The sequence below is a fragment of the Typopeltis vanoorti genome, chromosome 16 (genome assembly GCF_054136105.1).
Source record: "Typopeltis vanoorti isolate ZY-2024b chromosome 16, IOZ_Tvanoo_1.0, whole genome shotgun sequence".
NCBI lineage: Eukaryota > Metazoa > Arthropoda > Arachnida > Uropygi > Thelyphonidae > Typopeltis > Typopeltis vanoorti.
The window spans coordinates 52,992,788-53,016,067 of NC_143564.1; the positions used below are offsets into that span (position 1 = coordinate 52,992,788).

General features: G+C 35.4%; 2 protein-coding genes across 2 annotated transcripts in view; one reads left to right on the top strand and one right to left on the bottom strand.

The window, feature by feature from the left end:
* Nucleotides 1-5,383, bottom strand: part of LOC150098018 (uncharacterized) — a 64,531-nt gene extending 59,148 nt beyond the window's left edge. Inside the window, exon 1 of the mRNA XM_090406256.1 lies at nucleotides 4,467-5,383. Within this exon, the coding sequence (XP_090262382.1) occupies nucleotides 4,467-4,575 (109 nt within the window). The 5' untranslated portion in view covers nucleotides 4,576-5,383. The remainder of the gene's footprint in view (nucleotides 1-4,466) is intronic.
* Nucleotides 5,384-5,404: 21 nt separating this feature from the next.
* Nucleotides 5,405-23,280, top strand: part of LOC150098019 (uncharacterized) — a 90,554-nt gene continuing 72,678 nt past the window's right edge. Inside the window, exon 1 of the mRNA XM_090406255.1 lies at nucleotides 5,405-5,546. The gene's annotated coding sequence lies outside the window, so the exon portion shown is untranslated. The remainder of the gene's footprint in view (nucleotides 5,547-23,280) is intronic.

A 23,280-nucleotide genomic window follows, 5' to 3' on the forward strand; every position in this document is an offset into this window, starting at 1 on the left:
TTATCTTCATTAATCTGTCAGTGAAGAAAGATTCAGTTTTAAATGTTCCGTGTTTCTCGTTTTGGGGGAGAAAAATTAATATTTTGCTTTGAACCTTTTACAGAATTCGTATAGAAAGAACATCCAAATCAACGAAGCATTTGTTTGAAGAAGGAATCGTAAAATGGCTTGTGAGGTAGTGAAACACCAAGGAAATTCATAATCTGAGTCATGAGCTTATCTGGTGTTGCCCTACTTAGAAGACATACTCAGTGTTCTCAAATTCATGTATTTGTCTGTTTTAATGCTTCTGATTATAACTTCCACCAACTTAACAACACTCTGTAGAATTACTTGATGTACTCCAGAAAGATAGCATCCCAAATTTTTTGGTTTCTTGAAGTAAATCTTAATTCTTTTCTTTGGTCAATACCTAAAACGTTTCTTCAGATTATCACACTATTTTTTTACACCCGTTCCGCCCACGAAAAGCTGGTAAAAGCTTATACAGCGTCAGTACTCCAGAAGCACTACGCGATTAGATAACGCTAGAACTCCGCTCTGGGAGTGAGATGTGCTTTTATATCACTACCAGCATCCTTCAAACAAAGCTATGGTCTCACACCACTCGATAATGAAAATGATTACTGCATGTTCTCAGGTTTCATTTGTTGAAAGATTAATCAACCAGTCATTTCTAGTTATTAAATACTTGTGTTCAAAATATTGTCTGTTTTGAAATTGGATACGTTTCAGTTTCTCGTTTCGCAATACGCTAACTTCTAGTTTTCTGTTTAGTAATAGGCTAATATCTATTTTTCCAGTTTAGCAATAGTCTAAATTGTAGTTTTTGTTTATGGATCACTAGCAGGAAGACGCAGATGAGAGCACTGATGTAGGAGAGAAATATTAGATAAAGTGTGGATTTCATGGGATTGGAATTCCAATCCCATGAAATCCACACTTTATCTAATATTTCTGTCCTGTGTGTGTGTGTGTGTGTGTGTGTGTGTGTGTGTGTGTGTGTGTGTGTGTGTGTGTGTGTGTGTGTGTGTGTGTGTGTGTGTGTGTGTGCGTGCGTGCGTGCGTGCGTGCGTGCGTGCGTGCGTGTTTCCAATCCCATTAAATCCACACTTTATCTAATATTTCTCTCGTACATCGGGGGTGCGACATAAATGAAATCAAAAACATCTATACTGATTTTAGCAGCATATTTTAATCCGGCTTGAGATATCCGTAATAATAATGCATTGTATGAATATCTACATTGGAAATTACCAACTTGACGTCCTTTTTCACGGATTTATCTGAAGAATTCACTTTCTCTTGCGAAGAATAATTTAAATGGTTACCCGTAATGACATATCAGGATTTGTGTAGTACGAAGGATGATTTGCTGACCAAAACGTAACTAACCGCTGTCTTCTGGGGCAATCTCTAATGCTAAAAACATGTAAGTGCGCATTTGAAATACAACACTGGTATTCAGAAGGCTCCTCTGTGGTTCAACTACTCAAAGTTGACGTTACTTAACAAATTCCCTTTGAATCTCTTCGAAAGGCCATTGCATTTGCTTTTACATACTCACTAGTCTGTATTATAATCTACAGCGGCGCACTAAAATCCTCCAGATAGCGGAGCAACAAAATTATATTATTCATAAGAAAGGCTGCGCATATTTCGGATTGTAAATTTAAAATTTTCTTATTATTATCAAGCAGATTTCTCATATTCCATCATCCTCACTGATAGAAAAGGGAAAAGATAAGTATAAAAAATAGTTAAATCATGAAGAGATAAGATCTGGAAATATTCAAAAGAAACAAGAAAATGAGGTGGAGAGAGAGAGAGAGAGAGAGAGAGAGAGAGAGAGTATAAAAACAAGAACTCTAACTTGGCCAACCTACATACATATCAAACCCATCTGGAAATTTTTTTCAGTCCACTGTGATCCATTGTAGCTCTGATTGTAAATCTACACAAGTCTAAAAACTGGGAACAATGCTTGGTTATTAAATATTATAAAAATATGAATTGATAAAAACACTAATGAAATAAAAATGAATTCGGTTGAAAAATGCATATACTGCTACTAGTTTGTTTATCCGCTTTGGGTTTAGCGTGATCTATTTCATGAAACAGCGGAGATAATTTTGGTCTTTTAAATTATTTATCTCAGTAATTTTATTAACGTACTCTTCGATGTGATGATGTACATGAGTTCAACTTTTTGAAATATCTGAAACTATTTACTAAAGAGGGGTAATGAATTGAACATTTCTAAAAGATACGAGTTATCTGCAAAAAATATTCAATTGTATTCAAATTATATAGGTGCACATTGTTTTAAACTTCAGAAAGAGAGACAGAGAGAGAGAGAGTTTTTGTGTATCTCTGTCCAACAAAGTTCAGATGTATTGTGCACCTGTGCTATGATTTAAAATATTCATTTCATAAAGAAGAATGTAATTATTTTTATCGGTGACAAAATTAAACTAGCTAATTGGACAAAGATTTATCTACCACCAGGGGTCACTCTAAATGATTATCATTCATAAAAGCCTCTTGTGCAAGAAATGGTAATCAACTTTCTAACTCACAGGAGTAAGTTTCATAAATAAGGAATTTATAAACAAGTAGTTTGGTAACGAAGTATAGTGGTTTCATATAAGCAAACATGTTTTAGAAAAGTACTGATTATCCTAATTCATTCTGAGATGAATTTTATTAATACTGTGTCTTCTAAAAGTTGAAAGCTCCCTTAACAGTTTGATGTACATCGCACTTATTGTCCAGATCAGGAAAATTCTGTGGATCTCTGTTAACTCAATCAGCTTGTGATTGCGGAGATCGAAGTTATTTCTTTAAGAAATTCTGAAGATGCTGAGCTGACACACGAGTACAGAAATATGGTGTTTTGAACTGCTCTGGAAGATGCTTCCGAAAATAGCAGATCAAGCTAGGATTCATTCTTTATGCTCTCTCCATTACCTAGGACTGGATATCGATGCGTGGGCATAATAAACATGCTGATATCTGACATACATCTCATACGAGAGGAATTTGTAATAATATTTCTGGTCGTATTTAGAGGAAGAAATTTTAAAAGAGATGGTTATTGTAAAGTTCAATTACTTCTAGCGATCCAAATTTCAACGAAGTCAATACAAATATAAATTTATGAACAAAATGGTTGTCTATGAAGAACTATTGAAGATTTGTTTCATGTTCTGAAACAAACATCGAGTTCATGTTCCAGTCAAATGAATAACTACCATAGGCATTTTTTATAAATATTAAAATCATAATTGCTTATTAGGATTTCAATAACTTGTTTGCAAGTTATTGAACTGTGTGCGTACTAATTAGGAAATAATTGGTCTTGTAATTACTAGAAAAATTAGCGCTGATATCAGACAAAATATCACATATTAATCCGATTAACAGTTCACAAAATCTTCAATAAGCATTCATTATCGAAACACTGTAACGCCCCAATATTTAAAAGTTAAATTAGAAAGTATACTATTTCTAATTTAAGTTTCGTGTTAGGCTTAAAGTTTTTTTTCCAACTCTCTGCTAAAAAAAGGATGCGGGGCTCACAGTCCAGAGTCTTATAATAGCGTCCTTTTTTACAATTATACCGCTAAAATCATGTGTAAAATCACCTATTGTAACAAAAATAGTTGAAAGAAATTGTAGAGATTAAAACCAAAGGATAAAGGATGAATTACACAAGGGCATACAAACAATTCGATATGAACATTTCTACCTACAGAATCTATCGAAGGTCAAATGCATATAAATTTACATTCGCAATATTGAGTCGCTTGTGTACATCTCACTTTTAGTTATTTTAAGCATTATTTTCCATTTTACTATCATAAAGTCTAGAATAAGTCCCCAATGATGATGATGATGATGATGATGCATGGCGGGTATCTTACAGTAGGGAAGCAATTTCATCCTTAGTCCTCAGCATAAAGGAACAGGAAATCGCAACAAATAATGGGTACGAAAAACTTCAATTTCTTTAAGGATTTTATTTAAGAATACTTGGTTATTTTGGTTATATATCTGAATTTCTTTTTGTATTGGAATTGCATTTGCAGTGATGTTTTGTTGTTATTGTGCACTTGTTTTTAACTTCGTACACTATAAATTTAAAGAAAACTAATTTGGGGTGACATCCTAAGATTTTGCATTGCTTTCCACTTTGGTCTCCCTTCCTCTCGGTTTCGACTACTCAAGGCTCGAAAAGACAGTATATGTATATGTGAGGGGGGGGAAGAGAGAGAGAGAGAGAAAGAAAGAAGGTATATTTGTATAATGGCAATAAAGAGAGCTCTCTCTCATATGCGTGTCATACTTTTTTGTTTACTTCAAATGGTTATTCGTTTTTAACTGGGACCGGATCTGACAATGTTTACAATCTCTCTCTCTCTTTCTCTCTCTCTCTTTCTCATAAATATAGGAGATCTTCTTACCTTCTCGAGATCTCTTAGGAGTCACAACACGGAACGCACTGCCCATCTCTCCAAAAGTCACGAGCCCTTCGGTGAGCTTCTTATCCCTGTCCACTGTGAGTGAGGTCATCGTTATGCTATGTAAACGGCAGTCGCTTCGTGGTGTCCTTCAGTACAGTCCATCACCCCGGGCATCTCTGCTTTTACCATAGGGCATACGAATATTGGTTTTCTAGGCAAAGTGAGGGTTGAAATATAGTTAGGTGGAAAACCGAATAGACAACATTAGTAAAGATTATCAGTACTGTTGCTTGCATCCTCTGTTCTCTGGAAGTGGTTGTTTGGAAAGCTTTTTCGGGAAAGACGCAGTTAATCCGATGACGCAGACAAGTCAGATATTAACATGCAGAAAACAAGACAGTCCAACAGTCATGTGAAAGTCCGTGTGGATGCACTGGGATAACTTAACTCCAGTCCATGTGCAAATTAACATCCCACAAGCACTGCCGCCTCCTCTGTGCAGTGTCCGTTAGCAGAGGATGACCTCTCCACTTAGGCGGACGGGTCGAATGGGCGTGATGACCTCTGCTGTCATAGGGATTTCTCCGTAACACCTTTTACTTCCGACAAACCGCCAGAATATGATACGGACGCCTTTCGACTCAGTAGGGTGAGTGGATGCCGCACGTGCCTTCGGGACAGGCCGGCACGCGAGGTGTGGCATAAAAGGGCAAGCTACTGTCAGGGAGGGAGGGGAAGAAGAGCAGCGACGGCTTACGGCAGCGTGTCTGTTGCAGTAAATAGAGGTACTAAGCCATGCACGGCTGACTCAGATACATCAAGTACCTCGTAATAGTGTCGATGATTATGATAATGAAAGGGAACGCTGCGCGAGACCCACCAATAACTCACGGCTGTTAATAATGCTCGCGATCTGAGTTGCCGACAGCCCGCTTGCAGCGACGCTTAGCGGAGAAGGGGTAGATGCGAGCAAGAGATGAAGTTTGACCATAGCCTGCCTCTACGAACTCCAGTGGTTTGTTTCGGGTCCTGCGGGGGTGTGGCGTTCAGTGGGAATGGTGTCGCATCTTCTTCTTTCAGGTAAGGTGTTTCGTTAGATTAAGAAATGAAAGAAAAATTTCGCACGCTCAAAAAAAAACTGAGCTCTTAATCATTTCGGTAAGCCGCCAAGCGGTGTCGTAGCCGTTAACTGCGTATTTCTTACATTTTTTATTTAGCTGTGCAGTACCCGCAGTTATGTGAAGTTATTGAATTGATTTTTCCTCAACTCATAATTAATATGCAACCGACAATATTATTATGTTGCTTCCGAGAAGGTATCTGATTTCAGACAAAAAAAAAAATCATTATATCTCACGAATATTATCATGATTTAAGAAAAATTTGAGTAATGTGTCGCTGCTACTCTTACAAACTATTTAACTATCCAAAAATCATCAAATCCTATTTTTATTTTCAATACTAATTTTGTGTTTCATTATCAGGAACTCCTTTTCGAAGGTGCCTTGTCTTCGGTTTAAAAAAAAATTCTGAATATGAATACTCACCTTTTCACTAAATGCCAGTTGTACAAGACGTGTTAATTAAGTCATAAGAATATTTAAAAATTATAATAATTATACTAAAATGACAATAATTTAAAAACAAAAAAGAGATGTGTACAACTGACACTTAGCGGCACGCCCAGGAATTTTTCCTCTAGAGTAGGAGGAGACTGTAATAAAGATAACACAAATCCTTGGAACTTTATACCTTTTTGAGACAAAGCTATCAGGAATGTTTTCGTCGCCATTTTACTTTTTTAAAACATGATTTTCAGTTCATCCAAGGGCACAAGTTGATACAGAAACACAAACATGTTTTGTTTGCTGATATCAAGGAAAAAATCACGAATGAACATAGAGGAAAGTTGCCATACGTTACAGAAAAGTTTTTTAAGAATATCTTTTAATTAATTAACAGTTGAACGACAACCTTCTTGTATATAGAAACCTGTAACGTTGATAAACAAATATGGCAGAAGTGATAGTATGCTTAAACTCTCCAATTTCTACTCACTTCGTACACATTCTCATCTGGTCGTTGTTCAAGACAGCAACTAAACCTAAAGCATGCTGTTAGTAAATGCCTATTTTGATACAGAGCTAATTGGGTTATAACCATTATCAACTTAGAATATGGGACCAATGTATGAAGCTGTGAAGTGCGTGTGTTCTTCTGGCCGATTTCTGTGTTTGCGGGATGAAAAACCTGAGTTTCCAGTTACACGAAACCCTTCAACCACCTCACGAGACCGGATAACTCTCCTTCAGATAAAAAACTATAAACGGTCTTATCTTCGCAGACTACTGTCTAGAAAAAGAAAAACTTTGATAAGTTTTTTTTTTTTTTTTTTTGTTAATGTGGATCAGTGGATGAAGACGGTGTACTTGCTTTGAAAGATCCACATTAACAAAAAAAGTTTAGAGTTCCACAGGAATGTGTGCAATGTCCACAGAGTCTCTATCCTCTTTAAGAGGTGTGAGGAATTCCTTCTGTGTGTTCTTCGGTTGGTTTGCCTGTTTCTCCGGAGAAAAACCATAAGACTGCGGCTTACTTACCTTCATTTAAAGTCTTTGGCAATAATCAACAGACGTTTTGAAGAATTTCTTCGTGCATTGAATATTTGCCACTGATTGATAACATATTACAGGTTACTGTAGAGTTAACGTTATGGAAGTTAGAACTCCTCTTAATTAAAAAAAATTAAAAAAACAAACAAGAAATGCTTTAGAAATTATACGCTGAAGAAATATTTTTGCTACCAAAGCTACTGCATTACACTGTTATCTTTCTTTAGAATGGATAATATAAAAAATAAAACAACTATAATCTTAACACCTGAAAGAACAGTTCGTTCAAATAATCGAATATTGTTAAACCAGAGAAATGAATTCTTATTAAACAAATAGATTCGCTTCTAATTCAAGTCCTTGTAATGTACGCATTAAACTAGTATATGAGTATAACTTCATAATAGAATAACTGCATAGATACCTGTTTACCTCTCATAATGATGTTCAGTTACAGAGAGGAGTTCGACATGCTAAGGACTGAGCCTGCTTCCCTTACCTTCAGATGAGAGTTGGTACGAGACATCGCGAGATCCTTACAGGATTCTATATTTATGTATATAAGAAATTATTTCGTGGATAAAGTAATAGTAGCATTTGGGAAAATGACAGAAACATTGTCGATAGATATTTGACATCAATAAATGCACTGGAGAGGTATCTTTAAAAGCAGTGCAGTTCCAAGCTTATCATTAATTGTAGTCACCTTCCTTCCCTCCCTGCCCCCCCAATAAAAGAGCAAAATTTCTACTTCAGTGTTATACAAAGAAACAGAATAATTAGTTTGTTTCTGTAATATCGACTGTATTAATTTTAATAACGTGCGTACCGTAACAATGGATTATTATAATCATAATATTAATACAGAAATATAATTCATTTTATAAATTACCGTGTTTTGATTATGCTTTGCCCTTTTACAATGTATATGATAACACTCAAACTTCCACACTAAAACCTTCTAATTTACAAAGACCGATAACTTTCCATCTCTCTTGCGAACTGCCTTGGCTGATTTTCCTTAATTAGGATTGTTAGAATACTAATTCTTATCGAAATCGGCATTACAAAAGTTTCGTCATTCTTCATTTTGGGACATCCAACATCCGTTCGGTTGTTATTAAGAATCTCGTCAGAGCGCTGGCTGCCGTTTACCGCTCTCTCTCTCTCTCTCTCTACGATGGGTCTCGAGAACAGGATCTCAAACTGTAGGTTGGTATGTTTACCCATGCTATCCCACGAGTATAATTAATTTTGGTCTTTCTTAGTTAAAAATTATATTAAAAAAATTTATAAAATATGTATGTAATTGCATTTATTAATATCAGTGTAAAGTTGGTGCTTGGATTACAAAACGAATGATTGTCGAGATTTAAATTAATTATATAACAATTATTATATGTGATATTAAATGATTGTAGAAATAACATGAAAATATCCACAAAAAAAAAGTAAAATACTGCAGACAACACAAGACTACTGAAATCGAAACATGGCAACTGAAGAACACGAGTCTAAAAATCTAACTTTTTACGTTAGATTAAAAAAATCACCTCGATTCCTTCTAAGAATCTTGTTCATTTTACAGTCAGTTATCACCATCAACATGTCAAGAATATTCTCAGATCATTTTGAAAGTCACCCATCTCACATACAAGAAAACTTAGATCGTTGATAATTACACTGTAAATGAAACACTGTATGCCCAGGGCACTGTTAATTTGGTCTTTATTGATACAAAGATAACAGAAGTCATTTCTGCTAATCAATGGAAAATTGAAGTGTCATAAAAAAACATGTTTAGTTTCCAGTGACGATCTCCCAGCTTATATAAATCTTAACTCACTCGTAATATTAGTATATTACGAGTATAAATTTCTTTTTTTTTTTGAATTGCTTGTCATTTAAAACTTCAAATATTGAAAGAGTTGCCAAAGTGTGTTAATAGTGGAATTCTTACAAATACCTCAAGAGATAGGCGTATCAATAAATTCTGTATCAACTAATTAATTTTCGAAAAGTTATTATGTTATTGCTGTTTCAGATGCAGTTGGTAGATTCCTATGATCTTTGGTCAAGCAATAAGCATTAGGGTCAGTTGCCATTTATGCTAGAACTTTATTGGTGCAATTTGTCCAGGAATTTCGAAATATTATTATAACAAATATTAAAAAAACAAACACATATACATACACAAGTATATATAAAGCGCATTGTTTTATACATCGTACATTTGGGATTATATAGATGCTTACATCCATTCGGGCAACCAGGCCTTCAAATACGTGAATATATATGTATATATATATATATATATATATATATATATATATATTCATATAAATAACAATAGGTCGTTGAGTTCATAATCAGATTTAATATATCAAAACATATGGATGAGATTTTAGAACTATAAGCGGTGGATGCCTTCAGGTGACAAATGATTTTCATTACCCGGTGTGAGATCACCCTGCTTATTTTGATGTGAAATGACTTGGAAAAAGTGCTCTAATCCCAGAGAAGAATTCCCAGATAATTTAATTCTTAACGCACCCATTGTGCTAAATGTGCTATAATTTTATAACATTTCTTGGATGGGAATATCCAAGAATATCCAAGATATTTAAAAAATCAGTTACACTAACGAAACCTTGTACCTGGAGCTTATCTACTTCCTCTTGACACATAAGTGCTTCTTAAAATATGATCTTACATGCAGACTTCATTTCAGAACAGAATTTTCACTTTATACTCAGTAATCGAAAGGAGGAACAGAAAGCGTGTTGATTCTGTGAAAGCACATGCGTTCACCTTTCTGACTACCAGGAAACATTTGTTTCAGTTATTGGATAAATAAATAACTAAAAAATAACAATAATAACGGTTTTCTAATAGGAACTACTGTTATCGTAAAATGATACTTCTGATGTTATGTATCTATTGTAGATTTTCTGTTACCTGTTCTGGTAAGTCGATTCGCTCCTTCAACATAGGCATTGATTCTCTCCCTCTCTCTCTCTCTCTCTCTCTCATTTTTTCTTTCCCACTGAGTGCTACTCGTGTACCATATAAATGAACAGCACGCTTTCCTCTTCCCCTCAAATTACCTTCAAAGTTTATCAGCTGTCGTCGTTAATATGACACGAACTCTAGCTGAGATCAATGATTTGCTAGAATCGTATGACTCGTATACGGTTCTTGTGAATACGATTTCTGTTCAAAAAAATAAAAATAATAAATAGAAATATGCGGATTATATGTGTATTCCACGCACCCCTTATTCTGAAAGCGCGCGCAGGACGCGTGTCTACAGGTAACTTAGGTAAGCCTGCTACTGAAGTCATGGCCGCTAGTCGTACAGTGTCCGTGCACTGTGTCATTTTTATACAGTTTATTCATTGAAGCTGAATGCAACTTTTGGGAGATTTTGTTGGCAGTATGGAAACATATCTTTGCATTAAATTTTGTTTCAAAATCGGCAAAATATCCAGGAGAAAATATAGTTTACTGTCAATAACATATGGATAAGCTGTTGTAGGAAGCACGCCAGTTTTCGGTGGTGATATCGATTTTTAAGAGGGGAAGATCCTCAATCGAAATAATTCGAGCAGTGGGTGACCATCAGTCCTGAAAAGTGAAAAAATGTAGAAAAGTACACAGTTAAGCTTGAAATTGTTAAAGATTGGCTGAAGGTGAGATAACACAAAAGGACGGAAATTTTTATGGACTTGTGTCACATAATTTTAACAAAGAATTGCACAAGAAAGACATTTCAGTAAATTTCATGCCTCATTTACTTCCTAAAGAGGAGAACGTATTAGTCGTCATACTTGTCATATTATTCATTTATTTATTTATTTATTTTTAAAATTCCTAAAACGAATTCGATAAATGTTTTCAATAGTGGAAAGTGTGATTAGCAGAAAGAACACACTGATCTGGGCCATGATTATTTCAGTAGTAATACCAAACAACAAAACAGTTGTTAAGCGGTCTTCTCTAAAATGCGCCTCATAACTGAAAGCGCACACTTTCTATATAGCATGTACAGTATAGCATAATCTACAATAGATTGAGTACATCTTAATAATCCCGGGAAAACTCTGTTTCGTAATATCGTTAACTCATTCATCAGTTGCTGTTGCTTTACTTCCTCCCTATATATATATATATATATATATATATATATATATATGTTGTTAGTTAGCATGACTCTTGTTTTAATAATCGCCTTTTTTATCGTAATGAAAGATTTGTATATTCGACTCTGTGTGTGTGTGTGTGTGTGTGTGTGTGTGTGTGTGTGTGTGTGTGTGTGTGTGTGTGTGTGTGTGTGTGTGTGTGTGTGTGTGTGTGTGTGTGTGTGTTATTTCTTATACATTTCTTAAATAATTTTTTTAAAATTTGATGAGAGGATCACATAATACGAAAGTAAATGAGATTCTATTAAATATTATATTCACGTACTTGCTGTTCAACTGAGATAAAAATATTTAAGAATTTCCATAACTCAGTTGATTTCGACAAAACTCTTTGGTTGGAAAGAGGTGGATTCGAATTCTGTCTATGACGTGAAGAACCTTTCTCCTGATTTTTTTTCAATCGAAGGTGGGTTTATGTCTTTCCCTTCGCGGATGCAGAAGAGGAATGGTAAGATGGCTGCATTAACGTGATGAAACCTTAATTAGTGGACTCAATCCGCCTCGGACGAATAAGTATTGAGAGACTGACCGAAAATATTAAAAAAAAAAAAAAAGGTGATGACCCAAACAGCAATAATGGCATACAGACATTCAATAAGAGTTCTAAATAAATAAAACCCATTCACCTTTTATTGAATGTCATGTAATTTCGATGTCAGATAAAAATGGCTTTCAATTATCAGTGATGTTAATTGCCTTTTTATTTTCAATTACAGAATTTGCATTCACGTATGTAATAAATAGAATTACTGAGATCTTTATCTTAATTAATAATTTGCTTCTGTTTTAATGTTACGAACATTTGCTTACAAGTTCCGATAATGCAACTTTCTGTCTTTCAACCGATGAGATGAATTCGCATAAGCTGTGATTGAACATCCATCACCCGCAATGTGTGGTGACAGCTCCCTCTCTTGGCGATCACATCAGAAGTCCCATACGGCACTGACATACATATTATGTCCTCCTCATAAGTATCCTCCCATCTAAAAGAACTACGCTTTTAGCAGTGATTGAGAATGTAACCTTTATTGGGATCTATTTTTAACACGTAAAAACAGGTTTCAATTCACTCAGTAACTTATTGATGGTGACAGTTACAGATTAGGGCAATGTTTGTTCCAGGCGTATGCTATTAACACGTGCTAGTTTAAACTATGTCATGGAAAGGGAATTATGTTGTCAAATTTTATAGGTGCAATGAAGCCAGAGATGATTACCTCGGCAGCAGCGTTGGATTAAGCATGTGGAGTGGAGAAGAGTTCCGACCACAGGATTGATTTTAAAAGCAGCCAGATATACCAATTATCATATTTAGTTCCACATTATGGGTTTGAGATTTAAAAAAATGTCACTCATATGAATCGAAGTTAGTTTGTTTTGATCTTGAAAGGAGACTGTGAGCCGTATCATCATATAAAAACAAATAGGAGGGCTGATTAGAAACATCTTTCATCATCTCAACTGAAGAGCGAGGGGTAATTCCGTTCTTTCCAATGTCAAGGCAATGCTAATGGCACTTTTTATTGAAGGATTTTGCAATGTGTTCGGGAGCCAGTTCTTTGGAAAGCTTCGTGAAAATTGATTCCTCTAACATTACAATGAGTCCCCCTAAATGTCCCGCCTATAGTAAGCAGAACATTTCGGCAGTTACTCAGCAGGTTTTTTTTTTCCTGCCATTTCTTCCTTTTTAACCAGGGTTAAAAATTTTAAATTAAAAAAATCATCAAAGAGGAAGCGATTCTTAGTTGTAAAAATGAATATAAATCAGCAGCTGTACAACATTCCCAGATAGGCTTACTCGCTGATATTTTGATCTTCCTAAATAAACTTCGCAATTTTCCCTATTGCCACATTGAAGGAAATTTAATTATAGGTTATATATGAAGTAGTCTAGAGAGGGAGAAATATCAGAGAAATGTTGGAAATGTTGGTTGCTGGTTGAACTCGGCTGATGGTGTACGAATGAGTCTTGTGTGATCCACTTTCAGATATAATAGTCGTCTGGGACTTTTCCATGTGTTTCTAAATGATCGCCTAAAATAATTTTTTTAAAAAAATCTGTAGAATGAAGAGTGCATCATCTTGAATAATAACTGCATTTGCAAATACGATCTTTTCCCTCTTAAAGCTTGAATATAACCACGGAGATTCCAGGGATGATATGAGAACGAAACCATATACGTATTATATGGTTTCGTTCTCTTTATTATTATTCTGTATTATATACTTATTACCGATGACTGCTAGTATGTTTAGTAGTGTGATGTATTTTCTTCCATAGTGGCGATTTATTTGGATCTTGCTAACAGAACCACATAAACCTAATGCATAGAAATTCACTGTACGCAAAATAATACCCTCTACACCATACTCTTTAATCTAAGGTTCAAAACCATACTTTGATAATTATATTTCATTGAGGTGAATGCGTGCTACATATCCTGAATTCATAAAATGCTTTTATTTCGATGGCACGAGACTGACTGACATATGCTCCGAAGTAGTAGGGATAGCAATACTGCGATCGCTTGAGGACATTGGCTTAGTGAAGTTAACGGCTTCAGTGTTAAATAATAAGTAAATAATAATGAATAAATGAATAAAAAGTTGCGTTCAACTGATTGATTCCCTCCTCCTCTGCACTAGTGCTGACTGACAAATAATGAATCAATGCCTTTGCAATGTCACTAAAAACTGAATTACACATCGAACCAGGTAATCTAAGACGTTCGAATATAAAGATCAGTCATCTGACTTCTTGATGAAAGTTATCGAAAAAAACCTTAAGTCTCTTTACACATTGAAACATACACTGCTCGGAAAGAAGTCAATAGACACCATAGTATGAGGAACAAACGGCCATCACGCCAAAGTTAATAAGATTTGCGACCTCCTTTCACTGAGATGAATGCAGCAATCCTACTGCGTATATTTTCCGCAAGCGTACGCTCGCGATCATTGGGAATTTTGGACCATTCTTCCTGTAGGTATGTAATGAGGTCATGGATTGTTGTGGGGGCGGAAGTGCATTGACCTCACGATGAGACGCTCCAGTCTCCCACAGATGTTCAATAGGATTCAGATCAGGGCTTTTTCGAGGCTAGTCAAGTGTGGTAAAGTCACCACAAACCACGCAGTTACATTGACAGTCTTATGAGATGGCGCATTGTCTTGCTGAAAGAGACAATGGTCAGTTCAGTGGAAATGCCACAAATTAGGAAGCGTTACATTGTCCAGAATGTTCAGATATGACCTATCGGAGTTCAATGCTCGTGGCATCGCAAACAGAGATCCGAGGCTAGACCAAGAAAAATAGGACCATAACATCATACCGCCACCTCCGAATTTTATAGCTGAAGTTACGAACTCGAGTAGGAGACGTTCACTAAGCATCCGCTGCACCCACACCCATCCATCTGCTTGGTAGAGGGTGTAGTAATTTGTTACTCCATAACATAGCTTTCCAATCTTCCATATCCCACTGTACAGACTCTTTACACAAACTGAAGACTCCGCTGCATGTTGGTTCGGGTAATGTGGAGCTTGCATATTGCGATCCTACCATGGAAATCCATGTTGTGAGACTCGGTTCTGAATGTTTTCGTGGCAGATTCCTGTTCCAGTCGATGCCCGGAACTCCACATTCAACGTGTCGGCCGACGAATAGCTGTTTTTAGATATTATCCTTGAAAATGAGTAGATTTGAAACAGACATCGTGATAGGACGCCATGTTGTAGGTCTGTTTGGCAAATTGTTGACTCGTCGACCTAGAATGGCCCAATTTGTCAACAATTGCCGAACAGACCTGCAACATGGCATCCTATCACAATGTCTGTTTCAAATCTACTCATTTTATATTCCCATCCAAGAAGTCAACTGCAAGTGCTACCGGCAATAGACCCACTATACGCACTCTACGGTCACGTTCGGTGTAGTCTATTGCCGGTAGCACTTGCAGTTGACTTCTTGGATGGGAATATAAAATGAGTAGATTTGAAACAGACATTGTGATAGGATGCCATGTTGCAGGTCTGTTCGGCAATTGTTGACAAATTGGGCCATTCTAGGTCGACGAGTCAACAATTTGCCAAACAGACCTACAACATGGCGTCCTATCACAATGTCTGTTTTAAATCTACTCATTTTTCTAGGATTCACTCTTGCAAGGTTAGAGCCTATAACCTATAATTAAGTTTCCTTCAATGTGTGCGGCAATAAGGAAAATTGCAAAGTCTATTTTGTAAATAAATAAACATATAAAATAACTTGTAATGTTTTTTAAGAAATGAAAGAAATTCTAGGATTTTTTTAGAAAGAACAAGTAGAACTCTTTCTAGCCTTACATTTTTGGAAATCGGTAGGTAGTTGGTCTCAATGTCTCATCATTGCAGATGTTCGCTCAATTCCTTAGACATGCTAGATAGCAAGAAATGTTCCAAAATCTTACGAGCATTTATTTGTATGTGCTTATGTGTGTTCTACATAAGTACATACAACTGTCGATTTTGCTGAGTTGGGAGATTAATAACACAAATATCTTTCGAAAGAAAAATATGTAATTACCTGCTCCAGAGTTAGAAAACTCCGTAGAAAATTGCGTAAAAAAGCTCCCGTAGTTAGTAACCAGATTCGTACCGATAACCAGAAAAAAAAAATGGTAACCAGTCTTTCTTCGACTTCAGTGCTTTCATGGTGCAGTCCAGATTTGATATTTGTCCCTCGATTGGGAAGACCTAAGTTCGAATTTCCTTTAGAACTTGAGGTGAGCGATGGAAATGCCATGAATTTTCCTCACGAAAAATCGAAGTTTTTCATTCGAGGAAATGCCGAGGAATACACATCACTTAATTAATAGATAAAATACTGGACTTGTACTTCCGTTGTAATTACAGTCATACCAAACCTCATTTGAGATCATCTGCATTTGAAAGAAATAACATTTTTAATTTGATAGAAATCTCTTTACCTCTTTTTTTATCGAACCAGGACTAGAGATCGAATCGGCGACTTCCGCTTTCCACAGTGTGGGTCCTTTGCTGTTTTAGAATACATTTACTCACATTATATGCAGTGATGTTCCCGTTAGCAAAATTACATTATTTAAGATTCTAGAAACAAAATGCTTCTCCAGCGGGCTTCCTATATAATTTATGTATGTTATAATTTACAATTTTCGTTTTAGTGAACTTTTATTGTGCAACAGAGGACGGTAACCGAATATATCTTATATTAGAAAATGATTTATGATGGTGTGTGTGTGCATATTCTTAGAAAATTTGCATAGCTCTAAAATATTTTTAAGAGAAACAATAGATAGAATTAGAGAGAATTAGAGAGCGAGCTTCAAGGTAACACCGCTAGACGAAATGATATTGTAATGCTGTGAAGAGATTGCATTCTCCCTGTCCCATAAGTGAGAAACAGTCAGATAACCAAAGAAAAATCTTCGCTCTTACACTGTTTCAATCGTGAGTTTTACTATACTCTTGATTGCAAAAAATCTGGATGAATAATCACTGGTTTGCAGAAACAGATTTCGTAGTCAACGTTTGAGGTTCACCAGACATATTACAGGAATGAACGATTCGTGCAACGTAATGACTAAAATTAAACTGAATAAAAGAATAAAACTTTCAATATGCAACAGAAGAGCCATGTGCTGGGTTGTGCTGTCTGCATGTATGCAATAACTGAAAAGCGTATGAGAATCTTACTCATTTTATAAACAAAGTCATTAGTAGCGCATAAAGAATTCGGGAGAGTAGGAACTTTGACAGCTGGAAATGGAAGAAAAAGTTTAAATGTTGCTTGTCGACTGAGTTTTTAATGATAGTAAGTAATATACATGAGATGTAGCAACATCATAAACCGGCTGATTTCTTTTATTTAATTATAAAATGTGGCACACCTGCTGATTCTTTACTGTCGTTTGAATTCAATTCATTTTAGTTTCACTTGTTTGTCAAAAAGAAAATGGGGATAACTTTTTTGCCAATAGAGAATTGACATTAGAATAATAATCAATGGAAATATCTATAAATAATAATTGTTTTGTTTCTCTGCAAGAAATAATCCATTCTATTTTACGTTGTAGGACAGTTATACGTTTAGCGAACAAACCCGAACCTTTTAAAGAGAAAATTGATGCGGAACAAGTTAGATTTAGAACACATACGTTTACCAAAACAAATAATTTTTACTTTAAGTTTTGTAGATCTAGAAAACGCATAAGATCCAAGAAGTGGTTCGAAATATTGCAATGAGAAATTGAGGATATACGCCAGAAAACGATGATTCAAACCTTTAGCGAATACTTCACAGATCAGTCGGGTGTTGATAATGATGCCCTTTTGGTTGGAAGACCTGTGTCCGAATCTCGTCTAGGTCGCAAAGATCCTTCATCAGGTTTTTTCAACTGAGTAAACTAGTCTTACAACGGATATCGTCAAGGTTTTCCTATTGTAAACTCGGGTCTTTCAGAAGCAATCGGCCAAAAGAACGGAAAACAATAAACAAATATATTCATTGACTTCATAACCTTGGTTCGGCTGTATCTTCAAAACAACCAAATAGAACATTGAGCCAAAAAAATGAGTTTTTTGTGTCATGGTGATACACCTTCTCATCTATCCCGTTCTTTGAGGAAATTTACGACCCGAAAACAAATCATCGTACTTCGCTCTATGCAATACTTTTATGACTTCATAAAACATTTAAAAAATCTCGTTTTCAATCTTTTCCACCTCCCCACTTTGCATTTGGGTGTCTTGCTTCTGCACTGATTGTCCATTAGGTGTGAGAATTGACGGTTTTGTCTACGACCTAGAGGATCATGCGAGAGAGGATCAAAAATCTCCTGTAAATTTGTAACTTAAAGCGAATGGCAATTCATGTGCTTTAATCGACTCTCTCCCACCCCGACACCCCATTTTCCGTATAGAAAAAGTCGCAACAGGGGTATGGATATGTTAGTTGTTTAGAAAGATGGCCATTCCGTAACTTTAGTTGCATTATGTGTGTAAACTGCATTTACAACTGTAAACTGGCAGGTCTGCCTGTTTTTCAGAATCAAAAATACGACTTTCTAAGATCAAAAACTCTATTACCCGGATATACAAGACTGCTAACTTGCCTTTTGTTAAAAGGTCTTCGTAAACTTCTTGGCATTCTACATGGGGTTCGAACCCAGGTATTTCCAACCAAAAGGCATCGTCGATACCGTATTATTGCAAACTGAATGACCAAGAGGACAGCATATTTTGCATCCGACAAGCTGTGGGTTCCATTTCTACAACGGCACGGATGGTTACGAAACTCGGTAGCTGGAAAATGCTTTTTATCGTCATAAAAAAATCTGAGATGTTTCGTAGAGATGTCAACATGAAAAGGATACTGTGAAACATTTTCTTCATGTCGATGTTGCTCAATAACAAGATGAAAAAAAGTGAATAAAAAAAACGAATGGGAGATTTATACGTAGTTCGCATTTTGCAATGCCAAAGAAGCGAACCGCACAAATGTTTGCAGAAACAACAAATATTGGAATGGTCTTGTGGTTCACCAATGATTGGTGGTTCTGTCTGATAATGTTCCAACCATACATCAAGTGAAGACAACAAATGTGGCCCTGGCAGTAAAATAACACATAGTTCGCCACTGATTGAACAACATACTTTACAAACCTAGTATTACTACCACATTTGTGTTAGTCATCGTGGCTAATTTCGGATTTAATTTATTTTTAAAGAACTCGACCTGAAAGATGATAATCGTCATGTTATTTGAGAGATAAAATTTTAATAATAAAAAAGATGACGTTAGTATGGACAACGCAGAAATATAAAGTAAGTTTATATTCCTTTTTCCTTATTATAATAAAAATTTTCTTTATTATAATAAAGAAAATTTTAATCTATAAGAAGGTTATTTAATTCTTGCTAATGTGATTTTCCAAACAAAAGTATTCAGTCTGTAGTACAGTAAGTGTAAATGGCTGGATAAAGAGAATGCAGTAATTGAATAACTGAACATTGAATTTAAACGAGTATACATTTTAGTTTTAAAGTAAAAAAATGCGAATGAAGGTAGTGCCAAAAAATAGCAGTAGGATGAAGCAATGAAGAACAGTCGTATAATGAGCGCATAGCGGCTTTTTACTCACGATTTAGCAAGCTCATGAAGAGTGTGGGTAACTACACTGAACAGTGTATTAGCACCAAGTTAATATGATCAAAATAAGTAGCTCTGCCAACAACAGAGTCTCCGTAGAGTAGTGAATTTGCCCTTCGTTCGGAAAGACTTGGGATCGAATTCGGTCTAGGATGCAAGGAATATCAATAAGGACTTTTAACTAAACGTAACTTACACGGTATCACAAAGCAGTCGAGGGCTTTTTCTCTGGTAAACTAGGTTTGTCTTCCCCAAAAAAGAATTGGCCAAAGAATACACGCAGTAAACGACATTGTCTTTAGTTGATTCTGCTCTAATTCAAACGAAGACCAAAATCCTATTTGTTGTGCAGATAAAATTATTTATTTTATAATTATTTAAGTTTGGAAGATATTTTTCGCCTAACTGAGCAAAACCAATCAATGTTTTACTGAAATATATTCAGTAAAACATTGACAAGAAATAAACTTCCTTCTCTCCCTCTTTGTGCATAAATATAACTAACCATAACTAATAATAGATATACGTTAATCGTTATCAATGCTTCATGCCTTGATTTTTATGAAGTATTATAGCGTTTTTCGGTAAATTCTTTAAAACAGCCTGCATTCTCCTTTCCCGTACATCAGGGAACTGCACCTGCCAATATTGAGGACTACTTATCTGCCTTCCTTTCGCATCCATCACATCATAGTTCATCATATGCTTATGCTTATATAATTCATTGGAACACGTAGGATTTCTTATAATCTCGGTGTGCTCTGATGCTGCCTGGTTGGCCAAGTGAATAGCGGACAGCAGCTCCCAACCAAGAAGGGCTTCTTCGGTTTACCAAAGAAGGGTTCGAAACTAATCCAGTTAGAAACTTACTTTCGAAACCAGGTTTGAAATCAACCCCACGAATGGATGTTTGTGATTGTCTTACTGCTCAAACATCCATTCGTGGGGTTTTTAGAGTGAAGTTCTAGTAGGAACTTCACTCTAAAAACAAATTAAGTAAGGAAACCATACAGCGTTTAAAAAGACATCAAATCGGGAAAAAAACCACAAAAACACAATTCAAATATTCTCTGAATTTCTTAAAAGGATCTAAAACTTAATTCATATCAACTTACTTTCTACACGTGTGTGCGTGTGTGTGTTGTCGAAATTTCTTGAGATTAGTAATAAAATCTCAAGAAATTTCCAATAAATAACGGTGGTATTTTTTTTTTTTCAGTAGCAGTAAAAATGTTAAGAAGAATCCATCCAACGTCTTGAATCTCTTTCTTCATGCATAGATCGTATTTATAAGGGTTTAGGTTACAGGATCCCCCCCCCTCCTCCTCCAGACACATACATAATTCAGGATACTAGTCTTAACGGCCTTTCCTTATTCTTAATACGACAGTAACAACAGCCCCCCCCCCCCATACACAAATAAATAAAATAAAAAAATAAAGCTGAACCGCCTGTGTATTCACTTAGATGGTTTTTCTTCCCATGAAATTATCACTTAAGTAAATGTGAAGTGTACGATTGCATGTTATTCTGATAATCCCTTTCCATTTTTTATCACTAATAAAGTCAGTGTATTTGTGAAGATTTCTTCGACTATAACCATTATTCGATCAGAAAATATTAATATCTTTAGATCAAATAAGTACAGTAATCCTTTAGCCTATTAAGTCGTCTATTTTTGCCCTACATTTTTTCTCTTGTATGAAAACTGAATAAATTTGGCATCACTCACTGAATTCGGCTTCAATATTCAGGTCGGCATTGAATCTTCGATAGAAATTTATAATTCACATCACGGTTCACTTTGTATACTCAGGAATTATGTTCCAGTTCATCCCTGTCGTAAAAAAAAGGAAGCATCTCTTGTGACACACACACACAATGACTTTTAAGTCTGTCAACACATGAACATGGTTTTCGCCATTGCGCTTCCCGCTTATTAATATTTAACCGATGCCCTGCTAGATAACCGTAATGGTTTCTCATGTGGGTTGAATCACGCTACCTTCCCAGTAGCGAGGTTGCCCTATATTATGTAAATTATATCTGTAAACGACAAAAAAGAAAAACAAAAAACATGCGTGGTTATCACGAACCTTTGTCTATGCAGGTGACACAAAGAGACGCATTGTGGTGGGAACATACAATGTGTTTATTTCATTGTAATAATTTGCTTGCATCCTGAATTCATTTTCATTGATCCACGCCATTTACACAGACGTGACTTTCCTATTCAATCATTTATAACCCTATTACACTTAAACGCTACTAGAAGTGCTGCACCCCGCACACGACCTGTTACATACTCGTCCCCCTACTCATGTCGAACTGGCAGTTACGTGCGCCATAGGCAAGTCAATTTTTATCGCAATAGCTCATTAAAATATTATCAATATCACGCAACAGCTACGCCATTCGAGCAACAATCACTAGCTTGCAGCGCCATCTGAAATCGACAGAATGTAACATTAGTCATACAACATATATCTGCACAAAATCGTCGCTTTCAGTCGTAATATAGATTTGGTTCATAATTTTACTCTTTTTTAAAATTAAAAAAAAATATTTTAACATAATTTAAATTCGATGGCATTATTAAATAATTAAAAGTCGTTTCGTGTAATTACAGAGTTCAACTGCATTCTGTTTTCACCTTAAGTTCAATAACAATTAAAAATCATAAACCCCGTAGTCTGGACTGGTACTCTTTTAAAGAAAGCCAATATAAAAAAAGGATACTTAGGCAATAAAATATACTCACGATTTCATGTCTTAATGCCAATCATTAAGGTATAAAAGTTGCTGCTGTTGTTGAGATGTCTTTAATGATACTGAATCTGTTTGGCTTCTGAAAATTAGGAATTAATATTTTCTTTTGTTTATATTATATTATATAAAAAAATAAGGATCTAAAAATTCTCCAGAGGTCGCTGTTCTTGTTTTAAGCTTATGCGTAGACAATGCAGGTTTTCGAAACCAGATCTGATGGAATACGATGATTAATCCTTATTCCTCTCGGTCTCCTCGGAATGTATACTGCGTGTGTTCCGGTCGATTTGCCTTTTTGCAGAATGAAACCCTCGAGTGTATCGGAGGAAAAAAACCTCCACTTCCGTATGAACTCAGCTAACTCATCTTCCGTTGAAAAGTCCTAATAAACGTTTTCCGCGTCCTAGACGGGATTCGAACCCAGGTGTTCCAACCAAAGAGCATCGTCGAAACCGAATTAAGTTCTGTAAAAATAAAAGTTTTAAGTTACTTTTTAATTAAAATTGTAATTTTAAGAAAATGTATAAAAATTAATTAACCTAATTAAGTAATAAAAGTATTTAATTTTTTTGCAATTAGATATTTAAATTTAAATTTTTATGTTAATTAAAATTAACATAAAATTATGCAGAGCGTAAAATTAATATTTTATTTATTTATTTATTTATGTTGTGACTCCTACCTATGAAAGATAGTAAACTTTTAGTATATTAGTACCATGAATGAGGCAAAGAATTTTTTTCTCATTTTATATATTTTTGCACTTTTATATAATGTTTTTCATAACCTGAAAAAACTGTTCTGGAAACAGAACACAGTGCTTTTTTTCAAGTCACTTCGGGCCTCATGTGGATGCGATGGTCTCACATAAGGTGATGAAAATAATCTCCCACTAAAGAGCAATTACATAAAATAAATAAATAAATAAATAAATAAAAACATCCGCATCAGGTTGAAGAGTAAAAATGGTCGCCTGTTCCAACAACTTTAGATTCTAGATTTATCAAATTGTTATCAGTTTAATGCAAAGAAAGAAGCGCGAGTCTAGGGATGCATGT